This window comes from Canis aureus, chromosome 24 (genome assembly GCF_053574225.1).
Source record: "Canis aureus isolate CA01 chromosome 24, VMU_Caureus_v.1.0, whole genome shotgun sequence".
Taxonomy (NCBI): domain Eukaryota; kingdom Metazoa; phylum Chordata; class Mammalia; order Carnivora; family Canidae; genus Canis; species Canis aureus.
In genome coordinates, this window is record NC_135634.1 from 35,608,963 (window position 1) to 35,630,158 (window position 21,196).

The window sequence follows — 21,196 nt, forward strand, 5'->3', positions numbered from 1 at the left end:
TGATCAGGGACGTGTGCTTACGAAGAAGAGCCAGTTCTCTACATGATTCCAGATAATTGAGGCATTCCAGAGACCCGCTTTTGATTCTGAAAGCCTCGGCTTTGGTTCTAGGTATCTAGAAATGGCAGTCTCTAGTCTCAACTAACATCGACGCACAATAATTATACTTAGCTATCAACTCAGGATACTTGCTCTCGAGCTATCTTTTTTTTTTTTAATTTTTATTTATTTATGATAGTCACAGAGAGAGAGAGAGAGAGAGAGGCAGAGACACAGGCAGAGGGAGAAGCAGGCTCTATGCACCGGGAGCCCGACGTGGGATTCGATCCCGGGTCTCCAGGATCGTGCCCTGGGCCAAAGGCAGGCGCCAAACCGCTGCGCCACCCAGGGATCCCGCTCTCGAGCTATCTTAATAGATCTTGTCTATTTCTAAGTGGAGCAGATTCAGGAAAACTATACGTTGTGTTCTTGATCCTGTTTTCCTTCCCACTCCCACTCTCTAACCCTGCCCTGGAGCTGCATCCGGGGAATAGGTGACCTGTGACAGGCAAGGGTCGAAGAGTAGCGGCTCCACCTCCTGAGGTCCAAACCAGTCTGTGAGCTTCAGACACTGAAAGCGGCTCAGGCGGATTATCTGAGCAGGAGGTCAGAGGGGAGTCCAGTTAATGCAGGCCCCAGAGAGGACCGGAGGCTCAAAGCTGGCACCTGTGGGACAAGAAGCTTTGGGACAAATGCAGGGAAGGGAGCCATGGTGTTCTCAGAGCAGTTATCTCTACAAAGAATGATAAGGGGATTCTTTTTCTTTCTAGTTGTTGTATGTGTGTGTGTTTTCAAGCTTTTCTGCAATGAGGTATAGTACTTTCATGATCTGAAACAAAGTTATCATTTGTACAGGGAGGTGTTTGGGTTTGGGGTCCCAGAGTCACCCACACTGAATGAAGCCATGGCGATGGAGTACAGCTCCATGCAGCTCTGACCTGCGTATAGGCAGTGCCCCAAGGCCTGGCCCTGTCCAGGTAATTTCTTGACCAGAGGCAGCTCCACTGCCCACCCCCCATAACTCTCCTGGGCACACAGCGGCTAAGCACATGGAAAAAGTCTTGCCTTGGGTCTATGGACCCAAAGTTTAGGTTGACCCAAAGTTTTGATTCTCAGAAGCATTGCCTGCCATTCAAAACTAGCCCTAGGTTACATTTCCACCCTTGTCTTAAGCTTTCTTCCAGACCCACCTGCTCCCCTCACATCTTGTTTACATAATTATCCATTATTAATGCAGCTCCCCTTAATTAATTAATTAATCAATTAATTAATTCAGCTGCCCCTTCCCTATCTGGTCTCCTAGAAAACTGAAAAACTCCTACATATCCTTTAGGCCCAGATAGGATAGCCTCCTTTCTTTCTTTCTTTTTTTCTTTTTTTTTTTAGATTTTATTTTGTTTATTCATGAGAGACTCAGAGAGAGGCAGAGACACAGGCAGAGGGAGAAGCAGGCTCCTTGCAGGGAGCCCGACGCAGGACTCCATCCAGGGACCCCAGGATCATGGCCTGAGCCAAACGCAGGTGCTCAACCGCTGAGCCACCCAGGTGCCCCCTACCTCCTTTCAATAGCTTTTCCTGATCACTTCCCCCAGGCAGCTACAACTTCTATTCTCTGAACTCCTCCAGCCCTTACTTGTAGACTTCAATTATGTAGGCCGATAATAGAGTTTGTTTTTTCTTCATTGATCTGTCTACCACCCTAGACCATGAGTTCCTCAACAACATAAAGTGTGCCTCATTCATATTTCTGCCTCCAACCCAGCGCTTCTCATTCATTGACTCATTTATCTACCCATCTCCCCAGCCATCATCCCTAAGGGCCAGCTCTACACTAGATGTTATCACATACACACAGGTGCAAGACAGCGTGACTTATTTGGAAACCACATGTACTTCCACACTGCCCGGAACAAAGGGCCTGGACAGCCTGTACTTTATAAGCCACAGACAATCTTGACCTTGGCCTTGGGAAATCTTGCCCCTTAACCCAGTGTCGTGAAGAATGGCGAAGCCCTGAGTGAAGCTCCTCTCTCTTATCTGGGTAATTACTTAGTTATAAGAAGCAGATAATCTCCACCCCCCTCCCTCAGCTATAGCCCTCCTCTCCCCATTTTGGCCTCTGGAGTCCCAGGGAGGTAACTGACTCCAGATCCGAAGACAGACTAGGAGTCAAAACCCAGGGGTCCGTTGCCAGTCAGTGCCAAGATACCAGATCTTCAGGCCACCCACTGGCACATTCTAAAGACTGTCACCACCCAGCCCCACTGCCCATGAAAGCGCCAGGAAGAGGCCTATCAGCCCTTCGATGTTAATACTTCTTGAGGGAGACTGGTGCACAAAATAATTGGCCATCCTACACCCCGGGGTCTAGAAGCACTCAGCTCCCAGGAGGGCTCAGGTGCGTGACTCCTCCTCACCACTTCCCACAGACTCCATTTCACCTACCTCGGTGGCCGGCCCTTCTTTCCCTGGCCTCGGGGCAAAAAAAAAGCAGGCCACAGGATTAATTGATCACAGCCTCTCCCTTGAAGCAGGCACCAGTCTCCAGAGCTGGGTCCTCTCCAAGCTGGTGTGAGGTGGCCTGGCAGCCGCAGCCCCTGGAGACCTTGGAGCCCGGGAGCTGTCAGTACCTTCCACTCACTTACCCCTTCTTAATTGCAGAATACACAGATTTCTGGGTAGCACTTTCCAATCTTGTGCCTTTTCCTGGATCCTTTGCCACTTGGCAGCTTGCAGGCAGCTGTGCAAAACAGCAAGGAGCTTTTTCATTTGGTGCCAGCGTCAGAGAGCCTGGAACTCTGTTTCCGTTTCCCTTTTTTTTTCCCCTTCCCGCCCCCCCCCTTCCCCACCAAGATCTGTTTCCTTTATGTCTCCATTCGCTCTTCCTCATCCCCACATCTTTCTGCACCTCACCTTTCAAGTTAAGGACTCTTCTGACAGCCCCCCCACACTCTGCCCTGTCTCCACACCCCCCACCCCCAGATCAAAAAGTGAAACTTCCCACTCTGCCCGAGGTTTGCAGCCAGGCAGGAGAAGTGATTGAATCCTCCCATCTAGATGGGAAGAAGTGGGGGAAGAGATTAAATCATCTCCCACAGACTCTAGGAAATGTGCTGTTGACCCTCTGCTCCGGGGGTCAGTGAGCCCGAGTACCTGGGGCCTCCACAAATGCCCAGGTGGGCGGACAGTTGCCTGTAGGTAATTGAAGGGGAATGAGGACACAGTGCTGGCTTCCCTGCTGGGCCCAGCACTGAGCCTTTCCCTACTCATCAGGCTGCACAACCCAAATCTGGCCCCCGTGCTTCAAGAAGCCTTCACCTGAGGCTTCTCTGGGCTGGGGAAGGGGTGTCCCAGGACCCTGGAGCCTCAGGAAATGTAGCTCTCTGGCTGTCCCCATGGACAAGAAACAAATGGAGATGTCTTTCATCTAATTGGCTCGCCTCTTTGTGGTACTGTAAAGGCTTAATGTGTCGGGGATCTCTGGGACCCTGCCTGGGAGGGCAGAAGGATCCAGGTCCAGACAGTAGCAGTGTGGTCCCATCAAAAGACACTGGGACAGGGAGTCAGGAGTAGAGGCTTCTAGTCTTGGCACTGAGGCCAGCTACCTATGACACCGCAGACAAAGGCTTCATTCATCTCTCTACTCCTTCCACAAATGTCTATTTAAGCTTGGGTTCTCCCAAAGCAGAGCCCGAGACAAGGAGTCTAAAGCAAGTAGTGTATTTTCAAAGGGACATGAGGAAGCACCAGTAAAGGACTGGGTAAGACAGGAGGCTAGGAGCAAACGAGTTCCACGGTGGGTACTCAGAGCCAGTATGAAATATGCTACTCCGTCATTCCCCCCAAGAGGCAAGAAGCTGGAGTATTTGTGCACCATTTCCCATCAGCCATTGGTTAGGAACTGTTGCCAGAGGATGTTAATACCCCTACACATCTGCCCTACTGTGCAGGTGGTGAAGCAGGCTCTGGAGGCCAGAGGTGGCCCTGGGACCAGGGGAAGCAGATTGGAAGTAGAGTTGGAGAGCACCGAGGTAGGAAATGAGCCGGGCACTGGCAACGTCCCCTGATCCTGCTCTATGCAAAGCATCTCAAGGGCTACAAAGATGGGAAGGATGCTGTCCCTGCCCTTGAGAGGCTATAGCTTCTCTGGGTTTCTTCCAGTGAAATGGGAGACTGATCTCTACCCTTCCCAAGCAAGGGCTGCTGTGAGATGGATCCATCGGTTAGAACCCTAGAGAAGACATGCTGGAAGCTCATTACGAATGTCAGATAACAGTAGGGGGAGCAGACCCCAGCTTCCAGCACCGTGCTCTCTACTTGACCAGAAACCACTTGGTCAGAGCAAGTCTGGGAAGATAGTCTGTATCTGCCCTGGACCAAGAACAGGGTCGCTGTGACTCTCAGTGGAGTTTTTCTCTGAAGCATCTCACATGCCATTTCCAAACTAACTTGACAGAGAAGCCATGGGTTCTGAGGCATGAGAGAGTTGGAAAGGAAATTTCACATCTATAAACCCAGAAATTCCTCCAGTGTGTCCAGAGTCAAGCTTCTTCTTTGCAACTAGAATAATAACATGTGCCTCTTCCAATGACAGACAGTCATGCACAGAGGCTCCATGCACACACACCCATGCACACATGCGTGCCCACACACACTGAGGGCCAACTTGTATGAGAAAGATGAGACTATTTTTTTTTTCAAAGAGGAGACCACTCATATCCTACGCATTTCAGGGTCCTACTGAACAATCTTCCAACCCCTTCCTCCTGCCCTCCCCTTGACAGAGGATGCTGATAAGGAAAAGAGGTCATCTAGTCTCTGACACTTAGAAGGACTGCAGACATCCTCCCAAGCACGCTGCCCTAACACCTCGGGTGTTCCTGCACTGATACCCTGAAAAAGCCATTCTGGGCTTTCCAGCGTTCTTAGGGATCAGAAACCTGCCAATTTCTACACTGTTTATAATTTCTATAATTATTTCCTTTTTTTAACCTTAGCATTTCAACAAGCTCATTTTGAAAATGTCAATCTGTCTTAGCTATAGTACGGGAAAGGCGGTTTTGTCTAGGCTGGGCCCATCTGAAAGAAGAGCAGGATACCTAGGGGAGGGGGGAAGGCCAGGAAGGTGGGCGCCAGGTGAAGAGGCCAGGGTGTTGGGGAGCTTTCAGCAGCCCCTTCCCTGCTACACGCTCTCTTTCCAAAACTGTCTCAGACTTGATAGGTGTGGGATCTGTCCCTCAAATGCTGGGTTCAGTGCCCACCCTCAGGGCCCTTTCTAGGAAGTGCTCAGAATCAAAGATTTACCCCACCCTACCCCCACCTTGCCAGAAAGGTTCCAGAATTTCATCCATCCCCAGAGATTTCCAGCTTTCTAAGGTCATCTCAGGTTAAATGAGGTACTCCAGTCCATGGAGACACTTGAGGAGAGCTCATGATTTCATATGGGGGCTGGAGAGTGGGGGGTAGGGAACCATGTAACCACTTCCACTGTGGCCCCAGGCCTCCCAAGTAATATCTGTGTTTTAATAATAGTCTTCCTAAAAACCATGCTGCCTGGAGGAGTGACAGGACTGTCATCACATTGTAGAAAAAGCATAGGATGGCACTATGGGTAAAAGACATGAGATCTTGAGCTAGTGGGTCTCAAAAGTCAAAGGGTCTAAGGCTCTTTCTTCCTGGAATGTTCTGGGATTCTCCCACTCACAGCTCTGTGGCTCTGGACAAGCAGTTTGAGCTCCTTGGAGAGTCAACATTCTCACCCTTTGACTATGGCTTCCTAAGACCCCTGCCACATATTAATTGTATGGTAGAAAGCTTAGCACACACCAACCCCCTGCAGGAGAGACCAGTGAGGTTCATGGCCAAAGGAAACTTAGCCAATCCTCAACCCAGCTTGAGTAAATACCAGCCACACAGACCACAGGCTCTGCAAAGGGTTGGGGGGCGGGGGTGGGCGGGGCGGGGTGCAGTCTCTACAGCCTGATCCTTCCTTAGAGCCTTCCTTCCCTGCTCATCCTTCCAAGGACCAGCACCTGTCCATAGGGCAAGCTCCAGAGAGACCCTAAGAACTCTAAAGCCATCAATGCCCTCTCCTCTCAGCTACCCCAACAGCTGCCTCAGCTGAGCTCAAGGGCAGCTCCCCCAGAGAAGGTGGGCAGGAAGGGCCGCTGGCTTTACTCAATGAATCCACAAGTGTGCGGGTGTGTGTACGTCTTTGCCAAGCTGGCCCCAGTTGATGAGAAAAGACTCCCCGGAGTGAAAGAGGGGAAGGACAGCCTTTCCACACTGATCAAGGCTACAGATCAGACTTTCCACATTGCTCTGCACAAACTCCCTGACCTTACGGGCCCCAGCCCCCACCCTCAGCCCTCCCTGCCCTCACTCAGAGGAGAGAGGCCTGTTTATCACTCTGGGTGGGACCCAAGCCTGTGGGGAATTAAAAAGAAACAGCCTGCTTAGGTTGCTATTGTTTTGTTTAAACAAACCGCTGGCTGGGCTGACTTGGAGAGGAGTGAGGGGGTGGCTGGGAGTGCAGAGCAGGCTGGGCTGGGCCGCCCTGGGCTTAGCCCCCATCTCTCAATCATGCTAGAGCTGCCAGAGAGCCAGACAGCTATTTTGGGAGAGTGGCTGCTAGGGCCTGGGCCCTCACATCCTCTCCTGAGCCAGATGGGTATCAAGGAGAGAGGCCTCCATTCCCCAACCCCTTTCCCCTGCCCTGGTACCCACTGGCTTCTCAACCGCTGGCCACAGCTGGGCCCCATGCCAGCCCTGGGTAAGACAGGGCCTGACACTGCTGAAAGTGGGCCAAGGCAGAGCTGGCATGAGCCCTGCTGTTCCAGGGACCAAATTTAAAGTCGGCCTGGATGCTCCTAAGCAAACAAGACTGGAAGGGGGGGAGTTGTTGCGGCTTGCTGGAAGGGTGCCGGAGGACAGAGATCTCACCTGCTCAGGGTGAGGAAAACCAAGTGGGAAGGCGGCCCAGGGTGGAGGGCCCCATTCTGCAGTCTCCCACCCATTGTCCCAACCAACTGTCTCCTAGCCTAGACAGAGACAAGCCTGGGGGAGGAGATGTTCTAGCCAAGGAGGCCCAAAGTAAGAACAGTTGGTAGACAAGCTACAGCACAAAGGGGAAGACATCAGGAGGCTTCAAGAAGGGGGCGGGGGGTGCGGCTTTGACTGTGTAGCAGGTAAACCCAACTAGGAGTTGGGTCCCCCAGCTGACCCTGAGAGTCTCTGCAGAGAAATGGGAGGAAATCTCACAGCTCCCCACTCCCAAACCCTCATCCTGAGCACCTCTGAGAGGGGAAGTAGCAGAGGCTACACCAGGAGGGCTTGGTGGAAAGGTGGCCAGAGCACTGTTAGGTGTTGGCAGAACCAATGAAAAGCCATGCTAATCACCATCATTAAGGCCATAAAACCCCACACCTAGGGGCCCCCGAGCTGTGGCACGGACCCAGGGGCCCGGCTCCAGTCCCTTTCATCTAAGCATCTCCCAGTCCTGCACAAACAATAATTAGCACCCGCCCCCGGGATCACCTCATTATCCCACAGACGCGGAGCAGAGGGGAGAGGGGAAGGGAAGGAAGAAGAGGGAAACTGAGGCCAAACAATCTGCCCAGGGGTTATGGGCTGAGTCCAGTCAAGGCTGGGGAAGAAGCTGCCTCAGAATCAGTGGCCTCTGCCCTTCTGGACTCAGGCAGCCATCAGCCTAATGTTCTGAAGGCCCCAAAGAGAGTCTGAGAGGCTGGGTTGGCCTCTGGGAGGATTGTCAACCCCTGCCTTAGATCTGACCAGACCCCATGGGCAGAGACCTGTATTCCATGCCCAGTCTAGGGGCACAGGTGATAGGAATGGAGCGGCCCTTCCAGAAATGTCCTCTCGCTCTCTCCAGTGGTCATGGCATCCATCTCTTCCTCCCAGGCCACCCTCAGCAATGCCCGTGTCTATCTTCTCTCCCTGGACCCCCTGAGGCACCATTTCAAACCCCATAGTCTGTTCTGGCAACATGTCCCAGGAGCAGCCATACATGTTCCTACTCTCCTATCTTACTCCCTTGGGGAGAGAAAGAAGTTAGCAAAACCCACTTGGACTGAAATGTGGTGGTGGTGTGGCCTGCTGCTGCCCCAGGGGGAACCAACACCTATGCCTGTCTCTCATTTCAGGGCACTGATATAAAGAAAGGGAAGCTCCAGGGCCAGGAGTTGTCACGTGAGTACGACCCTCCCACATCCCTTGCCCCAGCCAGGGCAGCGGTGATGACCACAAGAACCATAATAATGCAACTTAATGTTGAGACTTGGCGGTGCAAAAGTGCACACAACCTAGGAGTTTACTCATACTAACTGCTATTTAATGGTCACATTGGTCTTTGGAGGCTGCTTCCACCAGCATCTCCATTTTATTTTATTTATTTTATTTTATTTTATCTTATTTTATTTTATATTTTATTTTATTTTATTTTTTAAAGATTTATTTATTCATGAGAGATACAGAGACAAAGAGGCAGAGACATAGGCAGAGGGAGAAGCATGCTCCCTGCGGGAACCCGACATGGGACTCAATCCCAGGACCCCAGGATCACACCCTGAGCCAAAGGCAGACCCTCAACCACTGAGCCACCCAGGCATCCCAATATCTCCATTTTAAAGAGAACGAAACCCAGGAACAAAACATGACCCACGGCTCACAAGGAGTAATGGGTGGGGCCAGCATTCGATGCAGGGGTCTGCGGGGAGAGCCCCTGTAACTGTTCTCCTGGAGGGATTGGCAGGGTCATTCCCTTCCCTAGCCTGCCTCCCTGCGTTCCCCTGCACCCAGTGCCATGATGCGCTGGCATGAGGCTCCAGAGACCTCCCTTTTCTCGGATGCCTGCCCTTCCCATCCCTATTCATCCCCAGTTCCATTCGCCCTCGGACTCCCCCTGCAAGACCATGCCCTCTACTCAACTTGAAGGGGATGCTCAGGTGCGGACCTGGCCTCTGAAAAGGACCGAGCAAAAAAGACAGATGAGCCCCATAGTCCCACGACACAATGTGAGGTCAGACATCAGATAGGCCTGGGTTCAAATCCCAGCTTCACCACTTCTATGGGCCTGATTTCACCTCTCAGAGCCTCACGTCCTCATCCAGAAAATGGGGATAACACTCATCTTACCAGGTTGTGGCGAGGATTAAGGAGATGTCACAGAGGAAGGTACGTAGCCAGGGCCTGGCATCTAGAAGTGGCTCAACATGTGTGTATCCCTTTCCTTCCTCCTCATGACCCCTCATCTCTACTTCTGAGGAGGATGATTCTTCAGGAAAGCCCTAGTGAGAGGGGTACAGTCTCCACTCCCCTGAGGACAAATTCCCAGCTGCATAGAAGCAGTGAGTTCCAACTGCAGCCTCATGCACACAGAATCACGGACACCAGCTCTTTGGCAGCGTGGAGTGTGCCCACCCTCAAGTGCACTTGGCAATCCACGCATTCACCAGCCTTGCCAAAAGCTGACCCAGCCACTTCTGTTTCTCCACACACCATCACACCAGTTCTAGCAACACCTGCACCTGCACCAGTATAGACCCCAAGTCATACAAATTCACATGGCTCCTGGCACCCCTTGTGCTGTTCTGACTCGGAGCACACACGTGCGCCTGTATCAGTCTGCAATCAGAAACTCAGGGAGAGATGACTAGGCAGGAATTCCCCTGGCCGTGAACATGCTGGAGGCCCCCGTGTCCGGAAGTGCACCATGAGGAACACTTCCAAAGGCTCCAAATAGCGAGTGGTTCTTGTCTAATGACCGGGAGAGGGAGGTGGCCATAAAGCACCGACACTTCCTCCCACCAGCATCCTCACTGTGAACACTCCATCCCCACCCACCCCCAGGAAGATTCCTGGCTCTTTAAAAGGGGAGATGAGAAGAGTGAAGGGGAGGAGGCAGAGGCACACAGATTGGAAGGAGGCCCAACTGGAACCAACCACAAAAGTCTGGCCCACAAAACCCCTGCATAGATTTGGGAAAGAAGGAGAGGTGCCCCCAGCCCACCTCTCCTCTACCCTAGAAAAAGACCTATCTCCTGCACTGAGGGCAAAAGGGAGGGTTGATAGGCCTTCTCCTCCGGAAGAGCCTGAGTGGGCTCCAGTGCCCCGAGCACCCAGATCCTACACTTCCATGATCAAACCTTTGAACCGAGTCCCACCCACCCCCGTAACCACTTCCAGATCCTCCGGATCCAGCCAAGAAATTGGCTTCTTTGGGAATTGAGTTCATAAGGAAATGCTGAAAAGATAAATAAAAATCCACTGCCAAACACTCGCACAGAGGAAGATGGGTTTCTCTTGAGGCAGGAAATCCATCAGGATACACTAAAGCAGCAAAGGGATAACACCAACACCCACTGGCCAAGAAAGGCCCGGGAGTCCCACCAGCGCCCAAAATCCTCAACCAGCCCACACCTCGTTCTCCCTGCACTGCCCAAGATAAGGTGCTTCCTAAAAGAAGCTACCGAGGCTGAGATCCTGCCAAAGAGAAATCCTAAAGGTTAGCAATGGGTAAGCTCCCAGCTGGGACCCCAGGAGAGTTGAGGGGGACCAAGAAAGGCACAGAGAACTCTCTTTTCCTCTGGCCCAGGGCAGCCAGGAGCCCCTGGGTACTGTGCACTGGGGACCTACCCTCTGTCCTTCTTCTGCCCCTAGCCTACCAGCCTCCCTCCCCGCCAGCACAAACTGGCTTCCACCGCTACCAGTTCTTCGTCTATCTTCAGGAAGGAAAGAACATCTCTCTCCACTCCAAAGAGAATAAAACTCGAGGTAAGGCCTTCCCGTCTGCCAAAGCCAGTGTGAATTCTGGGGTGGAAGTGGATGCTTGTGCATGAACGGGGAAGTTGGGACCTTGACCCCTACCCATGAGCCTTGGAGGCCAGAGTCAAAGGGTGGCCTTTCTTGGCAGTAGACTGGAATGAGTGTCCTAAAGAAGGTGTTGGCATTGGATGGAATCTCCCCCAAGACGTAAGTCAAGTCCCACAGACCAAGATGGTGGCTTTAGTTGGGTGGGTAGGTCTATAAGGCCGGGTCCCAAAGGAAATAACTGGAGCCAGTGAGAGAAGCATTTCCCCAACTCAGCCTTGAATGGCATGTGCAGGCAGCTACCTCGCAGCACTTCTGCAGGTAATTGTACCCTATAATTGAGTCTGATCTGGGCAAGAAGGCCCTGGAATGCCACCCTGCCAGTCTGTCTTCATTGGTCGTTAATTGCTCTGTCTGCCCAGTACTACCTCAATGGCGCAGCAAAAACTTCCCCAGCCATGCGCCTTCCACTAGCTTCTCTGAGCAGCCCTTCTGTATCCTGGAGAGGATCCACTCCCTGTAGCCACCAGAGCTGGGGAGCGGGAAGACCTGTGGACATCTGGCCACTGCAATGCCTCAGGCGACTCACCTGACCCTGTGTGAGCCATGCCCTTCCTCTGAGCCTTGGATTTTTCTCCAGGAAAATGGGAAATAAAATATGCTCTGTGCACTCTATCATCTCCCCATTTGGGGGGAAGGGAAGATAACGTGGAAAGTACAGATGCCATCTCCAGAGTACAAACAGCACATCCCCCTGGCTGGCAGGAGGGTGAGTGGGTGGGTGAGTGTCATCAGCCATTTGCTCTCACCCAGTGACCCTGACCAACTTCTACCTACTGGGAAGCCAGGGAAGGTATTGTTACAAGGCTGTTGCCCAAGGCCCCAGAGGTTGAACGAAGGAGGCCTTCAGGTGTGCTAAGCAGGAGCCACCAATCACAGAAGGCTCTGGGCTGCCCTGAAAGCAGAGTTGGTGCAACCTTTCCACTGGTGAACCCTCCCCAGGTGCCCTCAGCACCTTGCCAATCTGTAAATCTGCTTAAACTGCTTTCCCAGAGACACACTTGCAAATCTGGAAACAAAGAAAGACAAGAAAAATGTATCTTGCCCAAGCCAAGATGAATTTCTCCAGTTCCCTGGATCCATCTCACAGAAGACATCGTGAGCTCCCTTCCACCAATCCAGGCACTGCACTTTCTGGGAGCTGGGAACTAGCACCTCAGCCCACCATGTTCCCCCACAGAGTAAGGCAGTGCCTCTGAGACCCACGTTAGACATCGAGGTCACAAAGCCCACACCCTGGGGGAGGGGAGGTAATGCTCAGGCTGTCCCCTGAAAGAGCCCCCCACCCCCACCCCTGCAGAATCAAGTGTTTTCTGAGGGGTGGGGTGGCAGGGGAAGGAGAGAACAGTAGGTTGTGAAGCCAGGAGGAGCATGAAAGGGGCAAAGGAAGAAGGGAGGGGCATGTCGCAGACACTTGGCCCTGCCATGGCTGCGGTCCTCGGGTTTGATCCTAGCTGGTCCTCCAGAAAACACGGTGGCTCGTGTGCCCCTCCCATGACACTGGCAGCAGCAAAGAGGCTCAAAACCTATCTAGACTGACACCCATTTATTGTCCCCCCAGTCTCTGCCCAAACCACAGTTTGTTATGCACACTCCTCAACACACATACACGTACACACATGCACGTGTGTGCACACACACACACACACCCCTCTGATCTATGTGAAAACTTAGGAACTGGGCTTGCATCTGGCAGTCTCTTGACTTCTGTGCCATTTTGCTTGCTGCCAGAAATGGAGGTGGAAAAATTATCCTCCCAGGTGAGCTCTCTGGCCGGGCCAGGGTTCCAATTCCACCATATGACACCTTTCAGTGCTTAGGATAGGATGCTGATTCCACTGCACAGGGAATGTTCCCTGCCCTCAGGGGGCTTACAGTCTACTTTGAAAACACTTAAATAACAATGCAAAGCAGCTTATAATTAAGCACTTAATTGCATGTTTCTGGCTTTAAAGACAACTGGAGATTAAGTAGATTTAGGGATTGTTTCTACCTTCCTAGGATCCCCTTCCCTCCAAGAAGACACACCCTCTTTAGCCAGGAAGGGTGCAAAGGTATTTTACTGCAGGGTGAGGAGATCTGTACTGCCAGTCTCCAGCTAGTGATGTGATGTGTGGGCAAATCAGCTATCCTCTCTGAGCCTCGGTTTCCCCGTCTAGAAAATGAGGGGTTGGACCTAGATGATCTACAAGTCTGGATGGCCCTGAGGCTACGTGGAAGAGGCTCGGCCTGGGCTGGGCCTCAGAGAAGCAGGACATTTGAATTCTTCAGTGAAAGAGAGAGGAAGCCCTGGGCTGGAGAAACCACAGATGCAAAGATAATTTTTTAAAAGTGAGAAGGGGCACCCCTCGTGAGAGGCAATGAGGCCGTGAAAGGAGAAAGGGGGAAGCTTGCGCAGTTTCATGAAAGCCCAGCAGAGGCATGATCTGGGCAGGTACCGTGAAGTGCCGTTAGACATAGCCCACAGGAGAGGCGACACACAAAAGCCACCCTTTAGAATTGACTAAGCTGGAGCGGTGGGCTGGACTGAGGGGAGCAACAGCACAGGAGGCCGCCAGAGGCATGGAGATGTGTGCCTGGATGAACCCGGGGGGCCATGGCAGTAGCAGAAGCCGCCCTTGCACTTCGTTAGAACTCCAAAGGTCTGGCGCTCTCTGAAGCACCTGCACCGTGCTTGTGGATGCAGGGAGCCCCAGGCTGGGCCAGCCCTCAGGAGCCCAGGACCTGGAGCCAAGGAACACAGGCCCTGGGCCTTACTTTGGTCTAGTTTTCTCCCCATGGGAAGGTATCCTCGGAAAGACAGGGGAGTCCTAGGCTACATATGATAGAACCAGCCACTTGTGTTTCCTGGACAAGGAAGGCAGGGACAGATTTCAAGATTGAAGGGGAAAGCCAGTATGCAAGAGCCAGGTAGAAAGGCATCCCTGAAGGACAGTTGACTTGAGCCCATCCTATTGGGTCCTTTCCTCCCTAGGACTTAGGTGTGAATGACAGTTTAGGATGAGAAGCAAGTGTGACATTATTCTAGTTGAACTTGTATGACCATGGGGGCTGGGGAACATTGCTCAGTGCCAGGGACTGAAATCCTCTCCAAGGTTTTTCGCTATTCTGTGACCTCAAGACAACAGATATGGGGTCAGCAGATGGGATACCCTGATATATCCATTGTGTGGCCTTGGACAAGCCACTTCACATCTCTAGGCCTCAATTTCTACATCATCAAGATAAGGGATTGGACTAACTGGTCTACCATTGATTGACACTTAACAAACTTGCTCCCAGCTTCCCAAGTCCCCCCAACTACCCCCAAGTGCTGTGAGACAAGTGCAGCAAGCAAGTGATCAGACTTGCCTAGCCCAGCCAACTCCACACACTTCGGGGTGGAAGCCCTCCCTCAGACGCTGATCTGCCAGGACCATAGTGAGGGCCCTAGAAGGGGATTTGGAGACACCTTGCTTCAAGTTTATGAAGCCCTGCCTTCCCACCCCTCCTGCCTTTACACAGCTCCCTCCTCTCCCTGCTGGTTTCCCCACAGCATGCTGGGCATGATTCACAAATGCCCTCTGCATTCGTTGGGATGATGTCGAGCGTGTGTGAGGCAGTGTTGTAGGTGCTGTGGGCAGAGAAGTGAGCCGTGTGGACCAGGTGCCCGCTCCCATGGATGTATGCTCTCACCTGGTGTAGCTCTGTGGATAATTAGACCTCACGGAGCCAGTGGAGGGAGAGACTCAGATAGTTGGAGCATGACCACATCCCAAACAGTGAACAACAGTGAAGCTAAGGGAGCCCTCTGACCAGAGCTGGCCCAGTTCCACTGACATTTATCCCAAAGGCAACACCTCACCCTCCCAAACTTGGGCCTGCAACACATTGGACTTGCACCTCTGCCTCCAACCTCTCCCAGCTCTCATACCCACCCCCCTGCACCTTCTATGTCCAAAGCCCAGAATCTGGCCTTGGGGCTCATCTGTGGCTCTTGACGGTTCACCCCTGCATCTTCTTCCACACAGCCGCCTTGGATTCGGCACCTAGGCTCCTACTACTTTGTAGGGGAACCAGCTGAATGAGTTGAAGGGACGTGTGCGACAAGGGCCCGCACACACAGTACTGGTTCACACCCCATCCTGGGCCCCAATCTATACCATGGGCTGCCAGACACACACTAACTCCTGCTGTCTAAGTCCGTGGTGGAGCCCACCACGCTCCCCCTCAGCCCACTGATCCGGGCAGACCATTTCTCCCATTCCCCCATTTCTCCCATTCCCCGAGCCGGATGGCCCTGCCTACCTGCAGAACACCAGCCCTGCCCTCCCCACCCCCCATGATACTTTTCCACAGGGCGGTCTTTTTTTTTTTTAATATTTTATTTATTTATTCATGAGAGACACACACAGAGAGAGGCAGATACAGGCAGAGGGAGAAGCAGGCTCCATGCACGTAGCCCAACGTGGGACCGGATCCCAGGTCTCCAGGATCACGCCCTGGGCTGTAGGCAGCACTAAACCGCTGTGCCACCAGGGCTGTCCCTCCACAGGGCAGTCTTATCTCAACTTGACCCTGCCCTCCACCACTGCTGGTGTTCCTTCCACATGCTCAGTGACACTGTGTTGTGCCTCCTTACTCACCCACTTTCATCTTTTTTGTATTACTCAATCATTTTTCACTTGCACAGGTCCCACTTCCACCATGAGGCTTTAAATTCCTTGAGGGAAAAGCTCACCTCTGCCGGATATTTCCTCTTAACCACCTGGCCCTGTGCTCTGCCCACTGTGAACTTGCAGTCAATGAGGATGTTTGTGTAGGGGACACACCCACGTATGCACATGTACAAGCCACACACACACACACACACAGCTGTACATTCTCACACCCCCATATTCAATTCATCATCAACTTCCTTTAACACCTGAAAAGACTGCCACCCCTGTGAGCACCATGACCACAACTGACAATTTTGGCCTCCACATGCTCCCTGTCCCAACGACAAGCAGGCGGGAAGGACCCCTTGTGCCTAGCCTCTCCACCAGCCTGCCCTGCCTTTCCCTGGCTGTCCCTTCACTCAGCTGCCAGACCCTGTGGGGTGCTAGGACCACAGCCACTGCTCCCACTGGGTGAATGAGGAGACTGAAGCCCAGAACCCTGATGGCTTAGGGATCCACAGTTAATAGCAAAGATCTCTGACTTCTGGGGTAAGGCTCTTTGCTCCTACCGCCCACTTACCCACATTCCCTCTCCCCTCACCCAGACCACCAGACATCTGAGCTCTAGTGTGGGGATAAAGAGTAAGCAAGTCCATCCTAAAGCCCTGGGTGCCCTTGGCTAGCAGCAGTAGCCACCTGAGGCTGTGGGCTCCCGGGCCCCTTCCCCGGAGAAGGCTATAGCACTGTGTGGAGACTAGAACTCCCGGGGAACTGTGGTCTGCGTCATGCCACATCTCAGCCACCTGGCCCGGAGGTGTCACGAGCCAGCCTCACGGCCTCAAGCTCCTCTCACAAGGGATCTGGGGAAATCCCCTCCGTGCCCCACAAGATGATGTGCCTCTCCGAGGCAGTGAGCCCAGGATGGTGCCACAGTGCCAGGGGAGCTAACGGGCCACACCAGCCTCCGTCACCGCCTTGCTGGGGCAGCCTCAGAGACCTGCAGAGAGACTGTTCCTTGCAAAACGGGATGGGAGGGGTAGAGGTTTCCTGGGTTCTGGACCAGATGCCATAACCCACTCCCCAGCACCACCCACACCTGAATTGAGCAACTCCTGGGCTGAGACTTGCCACACAGCAGGGTTTAAGTCTCGCCTGTGGCCTCTAAAGGCCTGAGGTGGCACCATGGGTGACTGAGACAATGGGCTTTGCAGGGGAAATGTTTGAAAGCACAGGCCAAGGGCAGGAAGGTAGCAGAACTCCAAGCAGTGTCAACATAGGAGGCATTGATGGGGAGGGACAGAGGCTGGGAGAAAATCTTGCCAGGCCTGGTGGCAGCGAGGAAAAAGTACATGGTGTGGGCAAAGATGGAAGGAAGGGGGCCCCCGCCTGCAGACCAGCCCCAAACACACACAGAGACACACACAAACACACACAGCCCACTGCAAAACAGCCCCTCCCCCCTGCCATGACCTCCCATGGTGGTTCACCTGGCCAGGCCCCAGAACCCCCCTGGGGCCCAGCCCCTGAGTCACTGTGTGGGCTTGTGTCAGGCAGCCCTCTTCTGCCTCCCAAGGGCCCCACCCACCTGGCAGAGCGGGTAGGACTGGGGGCCTGGCAGCAACCCAGATGGGGCCATCCTGGGCAACTCTCAGACAGGCACCCCGGCTGGGAACTGCCTGCACCCTCCACGGGCCGGTCGGAAGCACGCCCCGGTCAAGCCAAACATCACCCGTCCAAGGCAGTATTGAACAGATCGTCGGGAAACCACAGACTATCCCCAAATTTCAGCCAGAACTCCAGCCGGCTACCCCCAGCAAATCCTGGAATTGATCACCGGAAGCTGAAATTGACAGCTCGGAGCCTTCTCTCCCACCCCTTTCCCCACCCGACCCCCTTCACCCCCCCACCCCAAGAGAGAGGGAGGCATGGGTGATCCATTTACTGGGTAAATAGGAATTGCACTTCTACTCTCCAGCCCTCCGAGCGCTCCAGAAGAGCCGGGTAACCCCTGCCCACCTCTGGACCCTCCCCCCTCCCCCCTCCCCCAGCATCCCTATCCTCACTTCTACCAAAGTCAAAGTGGTCCCCTCTGCCCCAAGCCTCTCAAGCCAGCAGGATCAGCCACTCAGCAAATATTCTCCAGGAGTAATTGGATGTGATGGAACGAGGGCTTTTCAGCTCCTGAGTGGAAGTCTCCGGATGTCATTTAATGGCACAAAAAATAAGAGGCCCAGGCCTCCCGCCTACCACCGCCAGGACATCATTAATCTCAGCAGAAAGGCATCAGTGCTTCTATCACGCAGCCAGCCCCGCGAAGAACCAGACAAATTACAGACCTGAGCCGGGCGCTCGATGGGGCGGTTATTAGGCTCGTGTTCAATTTTTGTTCTTTCTTCAGGGCTACTATCCCCTGACAAGAAGCAATGGTGTCCCTAGGGAAAGGGGTGGGTGAGGTGGCGGGGAGACAGGGAAGAGGTGGCCGCCTTGGTTAGACACAACTCGCCTGCCTTGCAGGACAGGGCAGCTGCTCCTCACAATAGAGGCCCAAGCAGCTCAGCTCACAAAACAGCTCAGGGAAGGGAGACCCCAAGTCTCAGGACCCTGCCACTTGTTCTGCAGCCCACCTGAGTGGAGGCCTCCGTCCCAGTGGGGGCTTCCCAACCCCTACTTCCTGGGCTGAGAGGGAGACACTTGAGGGCCCCCTGAGGACCAAATGGCAAGTCAGGTGGGAGATGTCCCTTGGCTAGAGTGAGGACACACAGGGAACACTGCCCTGTGTCCCCTGGGAAGTCTTAAGAGTGAGCCTGCTAAAGAGACCAGGTGTGATGCTAAGAATGGGACCCCATCTGCCAGGAGCTGCAAAGTTGTGCTACTGGCCAAGGCCTAGCTTGTTACTAGTCCAGTGTTCGTTGTCTTGTATTATAAACCTGTTGAGGGAAGGAGTAGGACCTCAACGTAAGCAAACCCACTGTATGCCCAGCAGACACCGGGAAGCAGCTATCAGTTGGGCCGTCAGATTGCCCTCAGCCCAGAGGTTGCTCGTTCTAGCAGAAGAGCTGTCCACCCCATTCCCACAAGTCCTCTAAGGGGGAGGAACCAGACCAGAAGAATATTTCTCAGTCCTGAGATGCCTATTTAACCCTGATAGGCCCAAGAGGGCTGTCCAATCCCATGTGATGAACCACTCCCAAACAGTGCTAAGCCAACCCCACAGCCTGGGGAAGCTGGGGGCAGAGAATGACTATCAGACCTGCCCCAGGGCGATTCCAGAACTTTCTAGCCATCACAGCTCCTGAGACTCAAGCTGGGAGGATGAGTAGCAGAAATCTTGGAGCCCTCTCCCAATTGTTGAAGTCACTGTCTAGGAGAGATTGGGCACCCAGTGGTGGCTCAGAAACCCCTGATGGCTTTAGGTAAGCTCACCCAGCTCTCCTCTTGGCCCATTTCTGGAACATCTCTCACATCCAGCATCCTTCATCGCCAACGTCTTCCCTATCAGCACCAACCAGTAGGGGAGAGACTGGCCTCTGGGCACAGCCAAGGCATAAGGCTTCCCGGGATGGGAATGGTGCCCCCAGGGTTGTGCAGAGAACATCTGGCACATCCTACACAGCAGCCCCACCCTGAGGAGACCAGGCCCCAGTGTTCCAGCCACTGGGCTGCTCAGGAAACGGGCAGCAGACATCCTCCTCCTTTCTCCCTCACTCACTACCCCTGCTCTGGGCCTAGGAAGAGCCCATCCTGGGTGGGCCCGAGGGTACGAGGGGAGTGGCCTGTGCCAAGACAGCAGCACCACCCTCTTCCTGCAGGGTAGCAGCCTCTGCAGCTCCAAGATGGAGCAGTGCCATACAGGATGGGACTTTCCTCCACATGGTGACCACGAAGCCACAGCCTCTGAGCTCCCCATCTCTCCCCACACACACCCCTAAGGGCCTGACTCACCCCTCTTCCTTCTAGAACTTGCACAGGGTCAGTTCCTCTTGCCCTTTGTGGCAGGAAATGGGGGTGTGAGGAGTCAGGGCCCAGCCAGGGGAGGAGGCAGTAGGAGGCTAGCAAGCTGTCCTCGCTCTCCTGAGGGACACAGGCTGGTTTGAGGAGCTGCCCAAGAACCACAGCCTTGTCGGAACTGTGACCAGGAAGGAGCTGTGAGGCCCTTAGGGCAATCCAAGCTCAATCAAGAGAAGCCCTCTGAGCTAGAGAAGGGCAAGGTCCGAGGGAGGGGAGCCAGGTCTCCCTCAGGGTACAGGGGATTTCTTTCCACCGCTCACCCTGATCTCGTGATGAGAGTTTCAATTCCTTCCTGCCCACCAAGGTTTCTTCCTGCCCTATTCGGTGGGGAAGGCCCACTTGTCCACATGCCAGTCACACACCAGTTCACCCATGAGCACTTTTCCTGGCTTGCAATTGCACACACACACACACACACACACACACACGAATACACACATGCACACACTTTCCCAGGATCACAGTACCACCAGTTCTTTTCCAACCAGCCAGGCTCTCTGGGTGTGAAGACCATGCCAGGCCAGGGCCTCCCTGCCTCCCCTCCCAGTGGAAGACCCCACAGCACTCAAACACCCACCTGTCATCACCCAGCAGCAGCCTTCCCCCAGGAGAGGGTCTCCCAGGACCCAGGGCCTCTCTCCCTAATCTGAGCATGCAGTCACCAGATGGGACCTGTGGGGACCTGAAGAGGCCCTTCCCTGCATCCCTGCCCCTAAGAAGCATCCTCACCGGAACCCCATCTTGTGCCCCATCCTCCCATCTGTGCACTGGGGATAAAAATAGTCCCCCCTTGTGAGGATTAAGTGTATGAATATGCATGGAGTTCCTGGCGCATAGGAAGCACAATATAGATGTGTTATTACTATTATTATTATTTGCATTATCATTATTATTGTCTTGTTTCTTTGGATTAAAAATTTTTTTTTTGTTTTCCTTGAAAACACTTTTGAAGTACAAATAGCCCCAGGGTAGGGGAGGAAGGATGTTAAGTGGAAAAACAGCACTTCAAGGGACTTGCTGTCTTCCTTGTTAAAAAGGGTAGCGGGTGCAGACAGAGGACCACAGGCAGATAAATGGCAGCTCCGAGAGGAATGCTCAGCTGCCACCCTTGCCCTGCTTTCTCTGTGCATGTTCGAGATTACTCTTCTCCCCCCGACCAGGAGGACCAGGGCATATCAGTCACTGTCTCGTTCTGCTCCGGGCAGGGTCTTCCCTGAGCACTCCCTCCACCCAAAGAAGGTTCGTAGATTTAGCCAAAAAGAAAAAGAAAACAGGATGCCCAGTTAAACGTGAATTTCAGATAAACAAGGAATGAGTTTTTAAGTATGCTTCATGCACCATGTGGGACGTGCTTATGAATTATTTGTTGTTTATCTCAGATTCAGGTTAAGCTGGACATCCTGTATTGTAGTTGGCAATCGTGCCCAGGGGGTGCCTGAGGCCCAGGGTTTGGGAAACAGGACCGTGGGAATACGCTTTTGACCACTTCCCGCAGCTTCTCCCCAGTGCCCGGGGCTATGCCCTCCTTGCCCTGCTGCTGGGCCTGTCCACACTCGCCCCAGGAGAGGCACCTCCCCCTGCACCCCTGTGCTTTCTCCCCTTGCGGAGCACCTGGGCACCAG

At 53.5% G+C, this 21,196-nt stretch overlaps 1 protein-coding gene and 1 long non-coding RNA gene across 11 annotated transcripts in view; one reads left to right on the forward strand and one right to left on the reverse strand.

Moving 5' to 3' along the window:
- Positions 1 to 21,196, forward strand: part of PEBP4 (phosphatidylethanolamine binding protein 4) — a 247,070-nt gene that overhangs the window by 225,050 nt on the left and 824 nt on the right. For all 9 annotated transcript variants that reach the window (XM_077868849.1, XM_077868846.1, XM_077868850.1 and 6 more), the window contains 2 exons: positions 8,202 to 8,247; positions 10,717 to 10,830. In XM_077868849.1, coding sequence (XP_077724975.1) covers positions 8,202 to 8,247; positions 10,717 to 10,830 — 160 coding nt within the window. The remainder of the gene's footprint in view (positions 1 to 8,201; positions 8,248 to 10,716; positions 10,831 to 21,196) is intronic.
- Positions 246 to 19,379, reverse strand: LOC144296044 (uncharacterized). Of its 2 annotated transcripts, none has more exons than XR_013363178.1 (3): positions 18,990 to 19,379; positions 2,685 to 2,779; positions 246 to 634 (listed from the first exon to the last, which is right to left on the reverse strand). It is a non-coding gene; the product is annotated as an uncharacterized LOC144296044 (long non-coding RNA). The 2 variants fall into 2 exon arrangements; XR_013363179.1 differs by having other exon boundaries at positions 246 to 705.